The 12,724-nt window shown below is 45.2% G+C and overlaps 1 protein-coding gene across 6 annotated transcripts in view; it reads left to right on the top strand.

The window, feature by feature from the left end:
* NDRG4 (NDRG family member 4) overlaps positions 1–12,724 on the top strand; it is a 78,642-nt gene that overhangs the window by 25,081 nt on the left and 40,837 nt on the right. For all 6 annotated transcript variants that reach the window (XM_036753120.1, XM_036753121.1, XM_036753119.1 and 3 more), the window contains exon 2: positions 9,586–9,677. In XM_036753120.1, the coding sequence (XP_036609015.1) occupies positions 9,609–9,677 (69 nt within the window). In that variant the 5' untranslated portion in view covers positions 9,586–9,608. The remainder of the gene's footprint in view (positions 1–9,585; positions 9,678–12,724) is intronic.

The raw sequence follows: 12,724 nt of genomic DNA, 5'->3' as shown, positions 1-12,724 counted from the left end.
TGAGCCTATGATCTTTTCCCAAGTCCAAATTCAGCCTCTGACACTTACTAGCTGTGTGACTCTGGGCTAGTCACATAACTTCTCTCAGCCTCAGCTTCCTCATAATAGCACCTATCCCACAGGATTGTTCATATTTGTAAAGCCCTTAGCACAGCGCCTGGCACACAGTAGGTGCTTAGTATGTGCTCGTTTCCCTCCTTTTTTCCTTTTCCTCCTGAACCTCTTCCTCTTCCCCCTTCCTTTTAGAAGCCGCACCATTTGCCCAGTCTATCTGATTTGAATCTTTAAGGTTATCTTTGCCTCCTTCCTCATATGTCCAATGTTGTTATCAATTCCACCTCCCTTTCTCCCTGCTTCCACATTCTCGCCAGTCTAGCCCGTCTTAATGTAGACACCTTACCAGTCTTCATACTTTCATTCTTCTCACTCCAATCCACCCATCAGACCCAGGATTGGGTTATTGTACCAATGACGATGGACACTTGTTCTGCACATTGCAGTCTTGGAGAATTGCCTGGAGACCAGAGAGAATGACTGGCCTGGATGTGTCTCAGGAAGGACTCAAACTCAGGTCTTCCTGACTAAGAGGCTGGCTAATCTCCCTCCTGAGTCATGGCATCCCTTGCCCTTCAAATGACCTTCTTTATTTGTAGCCTTGCTGAGCTTGAAGTGCACTAAGACTTTTGGAACACCCTACAGAGGGAACTGGTCCTAGCTCCAAAGTCGTCAACGTCTTCCTATTAGCCATCAGGTAAAAGTCAAACTCCTTTGCCCGGCATTCAGTGCCCTCCATAATCTGATGCCACCCTACTTTTCCTGCCTTGCCTACATAATCCGACCTTTACCACTCAGCTGTGTGACTGTAGGAAAATGATGGAAGCTCGATAGGTCCCAGTTTGGGCATCTGGAAGATGAGATGGTTTTACTAGATGTCCACTATCCTCTCCTCTCCCAATGCTCTTCCTTCTAAGCAAACTAGACTTCTTCATGTTCCTTGAAGATCCCCTGTCCTTTCCCACCTCTGGGCTTTGGTTCACACTGTGCATCATGCCTGAAATGCCCTCCCTCCCCATTCCACCTGTGGAATAGCTACCTCTCCTTTAGAGTCCATTTCAAACACTGCTTCCTCCAGGTAATTTTGCACGAGCCTGAACTCTACTGTTGGCTGCCATTTTCTCTCTCCCAGCTCATGTAATCCCTTGTTTTGGAACTCCCTGATTTGCTTGTCATGGAGAGGTGTGTATTATGGCTACCTCTTTGGTCTTTATGGTCCAGAACGCTCCTTAGTGAGAACAGTGTCTCATCTATCCTTTTGTATCTCCCTTGACACAGTATGGTGAGTGCCTAATAAATGTTTGTTGAATAAATGAGAGAATGAATGAATAAATGAGAAGCGAGTGGAAGAGTAAGAAAAAAGGTAGAAGAAGAGATGTAAGGTGGGGGGGCGGGGAAGGGGATGAAATGGAGTGAACTCCCACCAGAAACAGCCTTAGGTACACCTAATGGTGCTTCCCTTTGCACTCATCTGTGCTTATTAACCCTTTGCTGACCATAGCTAATTGGAGTAATAATGACTTAGTTTATATTTGGCCGTAGAATACCAGACTGTCTAATCAGGAAAGGACCTCAAAGTTTGTCTAGTCTAACTTGTATCAGACAATAGTCCCAATAAGTGGGTTATCTAACCTTTCATTCATTCGAAGACCTTCCCCCACCCCCATGAAGAAAAACCCACCACCTCCTGAGGCAGCACATTGTACTTTGGCAGGGAGGATTGTCTAAGTACAAACCACTTTGGTGGTTTGCCTCAGTCTGTCCTAGAGGGCTAAGGAGATCCTTCTTCCACATGCTAACCCTTTAAATATTTGAATAAAGAGATAAGTACTTAGCAAGAGCCTACATATGCCAGGCGCACACTAGGCCCTGGGGATAAAAAGGCAGAAATGAAAGTCTCTGCCCCCAAGGATCTTACATTTGACTTTAAGAGAGCTAGCGTGGATTCTCCTCACCCTCCACAAGTCATTTTTTCTTCTTCAGGCTAAACACCCCTGTTCATTGGATTGATCCTCCTGTGGAATGGTTTCCGGGTTCCTTGCCATCCTGGTAGCCCTTCTCTTATTATTTTATCAATATCCTCCCTAAAATGTGGTTCCCAGAACTGGGCCTGATGGTTAAATTGGTCTTTCACAGTGACTTCATTAAGGAGAACACTCTTAGTCATCCTCTGGCAGATCCGCTGCCACCACCATGAACACCCCTGCCCCCACCATCCCTCAGGCAAACATGGGAACTCCATTCTACATTCTCAGAGCCCTCAATGGAAACTCTACCAGATCCTTCTCTACTTCCATTCTCCCATGGCCTATGACATCCACGGTCCTACCAATGAGCTTTCTCTTCTAACATTCATCTTCCCCATTCTGGGCCATCTGTCTTGACACTGCCCACTCTCTATACTTTTTATAGCACCCTCCTGGGAGAGAGTCCCCAATGTGGTTACATAATGGAATTGGTCAGGGTTGGGATTGGTATTGTATCACCAGGTGGTTATTTGAAGTGGGCGTTGAAGGAGGCAGGTAGCGAAAGCTAAGTCCTCATGGGGGAGAGTTTTACAAGGAAGGAACTCTTGCCTTCTCTCTGGAGAGGCTGTCTTTTCTGCTGTGGGTGTGTTCATGTGTGATGGCTTTTCATAAAGCCACATGTCAGAAAGGGTGGGAGAGGGGAGAGAATGGGTTTCTAAAAATATGCCCCATCTGCATTGTGTTATCCAGTTTCCAAGGAAACCATCAGGGAACATTAAGAGCTTGGCCAAGCCCCCAGGATAGAGCAGGGGTGCCTGACTGTTCCCCAGGGTGGCAGAGCAGTTTGAGTGGGCCCAGGTGCCAGGCTCTCCATGTGGGTGGTATAAGAGCCAGAAGGGAGGGTTCCCACCAGTAGTAATTGGGGAGGAATGACCCTGATGTGAGACCTGTTGTTTTTCATTTCTAAAACCACCCTTATGACATCATCAAGGAAACACATGGCTGAAGAAAGGAAATGGTCAGGTAGTAAGAAAAAAAGGGATGATGGAAGGACAACCCAAGAAACTATGATCAAACCAAGAGGCCAGCCTCCAGTGAGGTGGGCAGACTCTGTAAATGGTTTGTGGGAAGATGTGAAGAATAGCACAGGATGTGGAGAGATGGGTAATCTACCTTCATCTACAGCAAGAGAGCCCACATTCATGCAACTGTAAATCTGCCGAAGAATCAAAGCATCCTCAAAGCACCCTGGGGGTTTGGTCCTCCCTGATTTACAAGAGTGCACAGAAGGCAGTGAGCACCTCCTGCCCCATGGATGGGAGACTTTCCCACAGCAAAACTCCTAAAGATGGACTTCCTTCTTCCCCAGTCTTCTGGAGCATTCTTAAGTTCCCCTATGAGGGGAGAGGTTAAAGGCACTTGGCCCATTAAAATGAAAGCAATTCAGCATCATTTAGCCCCTTCTAGCTATTCAAATGTACTTCCTTTTCAACGTTTCTCTTGTCGCCTGTGTTTGCATTTCAACTGTTGTACCTAGCACTGGTCTTTTCCTCAGGAGTGTCTGAATGTCCTCTGTTCTATTAAAGGTCTGTCTTTCCACCAGTAAGATCATAAGGACAAGTTATTCTCAGTTGTAAGTTTTTCCTTTTGGAATATTGCCTTCCAGGATTTCCTCTCCTTTATAATAACTGCTGAACGGGTTGTGGTCCCTTGCTTTCTTTCCGATAGTTTACAGTACTTTTTCCTTTGGCCTGGAAGAGCCGAATTTGCTCTGGTTGTTTCTAATTTGTGGTATCTTTCAGGAAAGGACTAGTGGATTCCTTCTCCCCCCCACCCCGCCGCCAATTTTCACTTTGTCTTATGGTACTAATAGATGTGGACAGTTCCCTTTTGTGATTTGTTAAAATATAGTCTATTGGCTTTCTTTTTGGTTAATGTTTCTTAAATTATCTCTCCTGCATCTTTTTTCCAGGTCAATTGTTTGTAATGGTAGATCAAAACCTTTTATATTTTTATATTGTATATTATATTTTATATTATTATAATATTCTATATTGTTTTAATACTATATTATATATTTTAAATTTTTAGTATTTTGATTCTGTTATGATATTCTTGTCTCCTAGAATCATTGCCTTCTATTTGCTCCATTTTGTTTCTCAGGGAGTCTATTTCTTGGGTGAAGTTTCCTCCCTTTTGTTATAATATATTGATTGTATTTCCATTTTTTTCCTCCTGAACTCTAATTTCATTTATAATATCAATTATTGGTTACCTCTTGCTTCATTTTTTCCAGCTGTCCTTATAGTCCTTGAGGCCAAGCCTATTTTTTTTTTCTGAGTTTCTGCTTATAGTTCTTATGGAGTCACTCTGGGTCTACCTCTTGGGCTTCTCTTTCCCACAGTACTCCTTTGATGTATTTGCCATTTTCTTCTGTTTACTCACATTTGCAGCCTTAGTTCCTGATTTGAGACTTTGTGGCAGAGCCAGGCTCTGCCCCTTCCCATGCTCTTGGATGGGATGGGAAGACACTGTTTGATCTTGTCCCCTCTGTAGTGGGGATGCCCCTGCTGCTACACTTCTCGATGGGGCTAGTTGGGATTAGCCCTGCCCACCCCCACTTCTACCATAATTCCTGGCTTCCCATGCTGGCCTCAGGCTGTCTGTTCTCTTCTTTCACAGTCCCCAGCCAGGAGTTTGGTTACATCCTCTGCTGTAGCTCTGAAAGACCCCAAATGGATCTCGGAGATCATGCTGGTCTCTAGCCTACTAAAAGCATCATGTTCCCTGCCACCACCCCCTAGCCCCCCATCCTTCCCCAACCCTTGGGATGCCTACCTTTTGTACTGGCCTTGTCTTCAACCATGGTTCTGAGTTCAGCTCTCTTTGAATACCCTGGGTGTGTCTACATTGCCTGGCCCTGTCTGTGACCCATGAGGGCTGGCTAGGCCCCTGCTTCCCGAATCTAACAGGCTGGAGCCAAGATCCTGCTTGCCTTCATCTCTCCTGGCTGTCTTCCTCTGTACTAGATGGAGGAGCTTACTTGTACCCGACATGGGTCCTCTCCACCCTTCTTCCGTCTCTTTGCGGGGACATTGATCAGGAGGGCTGATCTCCCATGGACCTCTCCCTTAGCTTTGTCCATAGATGCCTTCACTTTATAAAGACTAAAGTCCTGTACACATTCACATCTCTTAGAATATCACTAATAAATGATTGGTGTTTTTACAGCACTTTAAGGTTTACAAAACCCTTTTCCACCCAATAGCCTGGTAGAGTAGGGTTATGTCAATGAGTTACATTAGTGTGGGGGCCCTTTCACCGACATAGATCACCCATCTATAACTTATAAACTGACTGATTGATTGAAAGTCTTAAGTGAGTTGCCTAACAGTCAAAGAGGTTAAATTACTTGACCATGGTCAAGAAGCTCATGTAAAAGGCGGTTTTTGAGCCAAGGTCTTCCTGACCCCTGGTCCAACTCTCTCTCCACCACACTAAAGTGCCTTTTCAATATAAATGTTTCACTTTTTTCAAGGGAAGGAAGAATGCTTACATGTAAGCATTTACACAGCCTCTACTGTGTGCCAGGCACTGGGCTAAACTCTTTACAAATGCTATCTCATTTGAGCCTTAACAACAACCCTGGGAGGAAGGTGCTGTTATTATCCACATTTTACAGTGGAGGAAACTGAGGCAAGCAGATGTTAAGTAACTTGCCCAAGGTCACACAGACAGTAAGTGTCTAAGGCTGAATTTGAACTCAGGTCTTCCAGATTCTAAGCCCAGCTGCCCCACCTAGCAGGCCCAGGTTTTTCAAATGAGGATCTTCTGATGAGAAAAGACCAGAGGCAAATATTATTGCCAAAAAGCACCTGAAAAATTAAGTAACCTTCGCTAGAGCATAAAACTAATAAGTACCAGGATTCATGGCATCGTAGATTGTGACCTTGAAATGACCTCAGATCATATAGTCTGGGGAGCTGGGTATCAAGTTTGGGTTTTTTTTTCCTTCAGTTGGTACATAGCAGGAGGGACAGATGAATTTAAAATGCTTATTGATTGGGAAAAAAATAATGAGCTTAAAAAAATCCTAGAGCCTAACCCTCTCATTTACAGAGGTAGAAAATAAGACTGAGAAAAGTGTCTTGCCAGGTTTTCTGATGCCAGGCATCATTCTCCTCCCCTCCCCCACTATCCCCAGTATGGTTGGAAAAGGATTGATAGGATCACGCCTTTTTTTTAAAGGCTAGATTTCACAGATTCCCAACTCTTCTGCTGGTTTGTCAAGTCAACAAACATTTATTAAGTGCCTACTGTGTGCAAAGCACCATGCTAAGGACTGGGTTTGTTCTCTTCCATCACTCCCTCGGGCTGGCTGGCATGGACAAAGCTGTCTGCCTAGGAGAGAAGAAGCGTCCGTGTGCCCACCACAGGCAAACGAGGCCAGAAAAAGATGGCTTTTAATGAACAACAAGTTAAAGACTGACCTCCAGGGTCCTTTCAAAGCCTAAATCCTGGCTCGTCCATCAACTACCCACAGGGCTTTGTTCCTTTCTCTGGGTTTCAGTCTCCCTGTCTGTGAAATGAAAGGGTTAGACCAGATGGTTTGTGCTACCTCTGTCTAAATGGATGGTCCTGTGATTCACTGTAGAGGCACGGCCTTTCCCCAAAGGCTCAGTAAGCCCAGCCCGTCCCTTAGTGCTGCTCAGCCCTTCCTCCAGCCCCAGCTGGGACTGAAAATGCAGATTCAGTCCAGTAAGTTCATATGCCACAGCTAGAACAATCTTTCCTGCCCACTGATCCAGCTGTTCGGCGTATCTCCAGAATCTTTCCTCACACACACATGTCCTCTCCCACTCACTAGAAATCCAATAAGCTCCTTCATTTCCTTCTTTCAAATCCCTTCTTATGATAGGCTTTTTTTTTTTCAGTAAAGTCATTTCTGGCTCCCTTAGACCTACAGAGACAAGAAGAGTCAAGTCAGAGATGTGCCTTCCTGAGAGACCTATGAATTATGTACTCTCTCTTGGAGTCCCACCACCTCCCGTCAGAACATTCCACCTACTTGGAAAGTAGGTTTGGGCCTGAACGGACAGAGGCCCATTTCCAATTCTATGGTCCATACCCTGCTGGCTCTTAGTAATTTTAAAAAAAACAACAGAAGTAAATGGACCGGCCTTGCCAGGCCTTTTCAGCCAGTCACTTAGGGTGACTGATGATTCATGAGAAGTAGTAAAAAATAGCAGCGTGTCATTCACTTTGACCTCATGGAGAGAGGAAGATCAGCCAGAGAAAGACTTGTAGTTATGTGCAAAGTCAAAATGAACATTCCCATCATCCTCTGCACCATCACTGCCCCAGAGGGATCATTGAGCTCCATTCTAGCCAGAAGTGGAATGTTAGTCTACCAGTGTTTGACCATCTAGTCATCTGACATAGCATTAATCTACTGGTCCATGTTATCTATGCAGACTTCTATCCAGAAAGTGCAAGGTGTTCTTTTAAAAAAGAGGAAGCGAGGAAGGGAGGGAGGGAGAGAGGGAGGAAGGATGCCTTCCCTCTGTTAATTGTTTCCTATTTATCCTGTATGTAGCTTGTTTATATATTTGCATGTTGTCTCCCCTATTAGACTGTAATCTCCTTGAAGGCAGGGACCTTCTTTTGCCTCTTTTTTTAATCCCCCTCTTCTTAGCACAATGCCTGGCATGTAGTAGGCACTTAATAAATGTTTATTGATTGATCAAATAAGAAAAATGAAGGAGGGAAGAAGAAAAAGGAAGGAAGAAAAACAAAGAAAAGCAAATGAGGGAGGAAGGGAGGGAAAGAAAGGAAATGGAAGGGAAGGAAGGGAGGGAGGACAGGAAAGAAAGAAAAGAAAGAAAGAAGGAAGGAAGGAAAGAAAGAAAGAGGAAGGAAGAAAGAAAGAAGGAAAGAAAGAAAAGGGAGAGAGGAAGAAGAAAGGGAAAGAAAGAGAGAGAAAGGAAGGAAGGAAAAAAGGAAGGAAGGAAGGAAGAAGGAAAGAGGAAGGAAGGAAAGATAAGATAAGATTGAGCAGACCTGGATTAAGAACTCCATATTCATAGAACCAGTGCCAGCACCTCCAAGAGGCCTTCCGTAGGCTCCCCAGCTCCTAGGCCTTCCTATCTACAGTGACTTTCTATCTACTCTGCATTTATTTTCTAGGTACCTATTTATGTACATGTTGTCTTCCCCGTTAGACTGTGAGTTCCCTGAAGACAGGCAGAGACTGTTTTTTGCCCTTCCTGGTATCCTCAGTGCTCAGCTCTGTTTCTGGTGCATAATAAGTGGTTACTAAAGTTTGTTGAATGACTGACTGACTGACAGACTGTATTCCATCGAAGCCGAATGCTTCCCTCTCGTTCCCCTTCCCTCCTCCTCACCTTTGCCCCAGCTCCCTGCTCCTGGAATGCCTTCTCCCCTGGCCCCTGGGCCACTCTGACGATCCTCACTCCCTCACACCCCAGCTGCAGTGCCCTGCTTTCTTCCTTCGGCCTTCCCTGACTGTTCCTGACTGGCTCCCAACGTCTGTAACAGGGACACACAGTCTAGCATTAACTATCCTCTCTCATTGCTCTGTTTACATGGGTTAACCTCGTCTTTCTACGTGCATAATTCCCTCATTGAGGGCAGGCATGAAGGCTTTGCACTCCTGTATCATCCCCGACCCCAACCCCAGCCCTTGGTACCACATAGTAAATACTCAATAAATACCTATTTGTAGGTTCTGGGACCATCCCACAACCCTTTATGTTGACTCTGGGCCTGTAGCATGACCATCCCAGCTCCTTAAATTTCCACCTGAATGAATGCATTTATCCCAGCGCCTGGCACATAGTATGTGCTTAATAAATGTTTAGTGACTGAATATATAAACCGTCCTGCTGGCTTTTTCCCTCCTCCCCTCTACATCACAGGCTGTCCCAGGGCTCCAAGCCCAGAGAGGATCATGAGCTGGGCTGGGCCTGGCTGGGGAACCTTAGAGATTATGCAGAAGCGTTCAGGTGCCAACCAGCTTAGGAGTCAGTTTTCTTTGATACAGGCTTTGCGTGTTATCTTTTCACTAATGAAAAACAAAATCCAGAAGACCCATTCTGGAGGGGCAGAAGGGTGAGCACCAGGATTAGCTCCAGAGATTCAGGGAAGAGGTAGAGATTATTGACAGGGTGCAGCAGATCTGTGAACCCAAGAAGGAAAGGGTTCAGGAAGGTCTCGGGGAGCTCCAGGTGGGGCTCAATGTCTGAGTTAAGCATTGAAAGGTCTTTCCTAGTCCCTTAGCCACAGGAACTTTCTCCTCTAAAGAAATCTGCATCTCATGTATGTGATTCACACCTCATCTCCCTCATTAGAATGCAAGAGAAAGTAGCTAATGGAGAAAGCCCTGGGGACACTGGATCCCAGTTTCCCAGCTGATTCTGGGTAAAGAGGCCCAAAGCCAGGGCTGGTCCCTTCCATGAGTTCTTGACCCAACAGTTTTCCCTTTGGTCTCCCTCTCTGGCTCTTCTCTGTTTCCTAACCAAGATGCTTCTCTGTCCTCTCTCAGGGCTGCTGCTCCAGGAGGTGACCATGGCTGGGCTCCATGAGCTGCGATTCACTGAAGAGAAGCCGCTGCTCCGAGGTCAAGACACTGAGCTGGTGAGTTCCTCCTAGGGGCTGCCACTTAGGCCCCACCCACTCCCCACCTCCCCTGGGTGAGCTCCCAAGCAGCGCTAGTGACATCATGTGGCCAGAGAAAGAAACTCCAGCTCCCCTTCACCTGCTTAGTTAAGGAAAGAAGATTCAGGTCCCTACCCCCTTCTCCAACCCCTCCATGGCCCCCCACATCCCCCTTTCAAAAATTGTCCTTCTGTCTTTACCCAAGTACTCCTAAATCCCTCCTTTCAAGAAGGAAAATGACCCAATAATTCATTCATGCTAAGTTAACAAGTCATTTGCCAAATCTGGACTTTACCTTCCACATCTGGTTAGACTAGCTGATATGTATATATTAGACTCACTGATCTAGAGGGGCCCTCAGAGCCCACCCACCTCCTGTGCCTCATTTAAAAAATATATTTAATTTTAGTTTTCAACATTCACTTCCATAAGCTTTTGAGTTTTCAATTTTCTCCCCCTCCCTCCCTTCCACCTTCACCAAGATGGAGTGCTATCTGACATAGGCTCTACGTATACATTCGTATTAAACATATTTTACATTAGTCATGTTGTAAAGAATTAAAACCAATGGGAGGAACCACAAGAAAGAAGAAACAAAACAAAACAACAAAAGACAAAAGAGGGCGAATAGTATGCTTCCATCTGCATTCAGATGCCATAGTTCTTTCTCTGGATGTGAAAAGCATTTGCCATCATGAGTCTTTTGGAGTTGTCTTAGGTCCTTGAATTGCTGAGAAGAGCCAAGTCTATGAAAGTTAGTCATCGCACACCGTGGCTGTTACTGTGTACAATGTTCTCCTGGTTCTGCGGTTCTTTTCCCCTCACTCAGCATCAGTTCATATAAGTCTTTCCAAGTTTCTCTGAAGTCTGCCTGTTCATCATTTCTTATAGCATAATAGTGTTCCATTACATTCATATACCATAACTTGTTCAGCCTTTCCCTAATTGGTGGGCATCCCCTCAAGTTCCAACTCTTTGCCACCACAAAAGGAACTGCTATAAATATTTTTGTACATGTGGGTCCTTTTCCCATTTTTATGATCTCTTTGGGATACAGACCTAGAAGTGGTATTGCTGGGTCAAAGAGTCTGCGCAGTTTTATAGCTCTTTGGGCATAGTTCCAAATTACTCTCCAGAATGGTTGGATCAGTTCACAACTCCACCAACAAGGCATTAGTCTTCCAATTTTCCCACATCTTCTCCAACATTTATCATTTTCCTGTTTTGTCATGTTAGCCAATCTGATAGATGTGGTGTCCATGCCTCATTTTCTGCATATAAGGCTTACAAAAGCTAAAAGCCTTGTCCATGGTCCCCAAGCATCAGAGGCAAAATTTGAACCAGTTTCTTTGATTCTAGGGCTAATGCTCTTTCTGCTATCCTCATTTATGAGGTCCCTTCCCAGATCTTACATTCTGTGGGTCTTTGTGAGATAGTGTGTTATAACACTTTAAAGGTTTTCGGTGGGTTGTTGGGTTGTTTGTTTTTTTTTAAAGACACCTGGAGAGACATTGTTTAACGTGTAGAATGATTGAACCTCAGAAGAAGTGGGAGAAGTCAGCTAGTCCAACCCCAGCCTGAAGCATGTAGGCATTGGACCTCGAGCCATGGAATTATTGTTATTCAGTCATTTCAGTCATATCTGACCCCACTGGGAGTTTTCTTGGGAAAGATGCTAGAATGCTTCGCCATTTCTTTCTCCAGCTCATTTTATAGATGAGGAAACTGAGGCAAACAGGGTGAAGTGACTTGCCCAGAGTCACACAACTAGTAAGTGTCTGAGGTCAGATTTGAACTCAGGTCTTCCTGACTTCAGGCCCAACTGAGCCAGTATAAATCCTGAGACACCTGATAGTTGTGTGGCCCTGGGCAAGTCACTTAATTTCTCTGCATCTTAGTTTCTTCATCTGTAAAAACGAAGGGGGTGGACTTGATGGCCTCTAAGGTACCCCTTTGCCCCAACCCCAGCCCTAAATCTATGTATAGTCTCCATTGATGATCTCCTATGATCTGAACCTCATGTCCTCCTGAGTCAGACCATTCCACTTTTTAAGCTGAAATCCATCCCCCTACAACTTCGACCCTGTGATCCTTCTGGGGCCAAGGAGAATATCTGCTCTCTCTCTTCCATATGATCTTCCTTCAAATGCTCCAAAGAATAGGGATCGTGTCCAGCCCCCTAAATCTGGAGTCAAGCCTCCCCATCCTTTGGTGATCCTTTTTTGGCATGATTTCTTGTTGCTCACCATCCTGGCTTCTGTCTCACAGACTGGCTCTAGCTTGTCACGGGCCCCCTTAGCTAAGATGTGGTCTCTAGAACTGGACTCCAGCCTGGACATTCACACCTCTCTTGCTCAGGGCTTAGCACATAGAACCCAAAGGAATGAATCACAAACGAGCAATTTTGACATTGATTCGTGGTCCAGGGGTGAGGAGCCAGAGACTTTTTTTTGTATTGAGGGTCCCTGTCAACCTCCCTGCCTACCTCTTGAAAGACTAGCTTGGCTTTGGGGTAAATCGGTGCTCTGGTTACCTTGAGCTTGTGGTTTCTCCGGGGAGGATAATTATGTATGAGGAAGCAAAAAAAGAGTGTTTGGAGGGCAAGGGGGTAGCTCCAAGAAAGCAGTAAAATGCCAGGAATCCAAACAGGAAGTGAAATGAAAACCCAAATTCAGTTGCTAATAGTATTGCCCAGCCAAGGGGTGGGGAATCTACAGCGTCAAGGCCACATGTGGCCCTCTAGGTCCTCAAGTGCAGCCCTTCAACTGAATCTAAACTTCACAGAACAAATCCCCTTAATAAAAGGATTTGTTCTGTAAAATTTGGACGCAGTGAAAAGGCTACACCCAAGGACCTAGAAAGCCACATGTGGCCTCCAGAATGAAGGTTCCCCACCCCTGGCCTAGCTTATAATCAAGGCTCTGCCCCTTAGGTAAATATATAACGAGCTCCTTTATTAGAGGGATCCCAAGTCTTCGATTAGCTCCTAGTTTGTCCTTTCCTGCTGTGGCTGGCTGTTCCTTCTT

Source organism: Trichosurus vulpecula, chromosome 3, assembly GCF_011100635.1.
Source record: "Trichosurus vulpecula isolate mTriVul1 chromosome 3, mTriVul1.pri, whole genome shotgun sequence".
Classification (NCBI taxonomy): domain Eukaryota; kingdom Metazoa; phylum Chordata; class Mammalia; order Diprotodontia; family Phalangeridae; genus Trichosurus; species Trichosurus vulpecula.
Note: the sequence above shows the minus strand (reverse complement) of the source record. Positions and strands in the feature narration are given on the sequence as shown.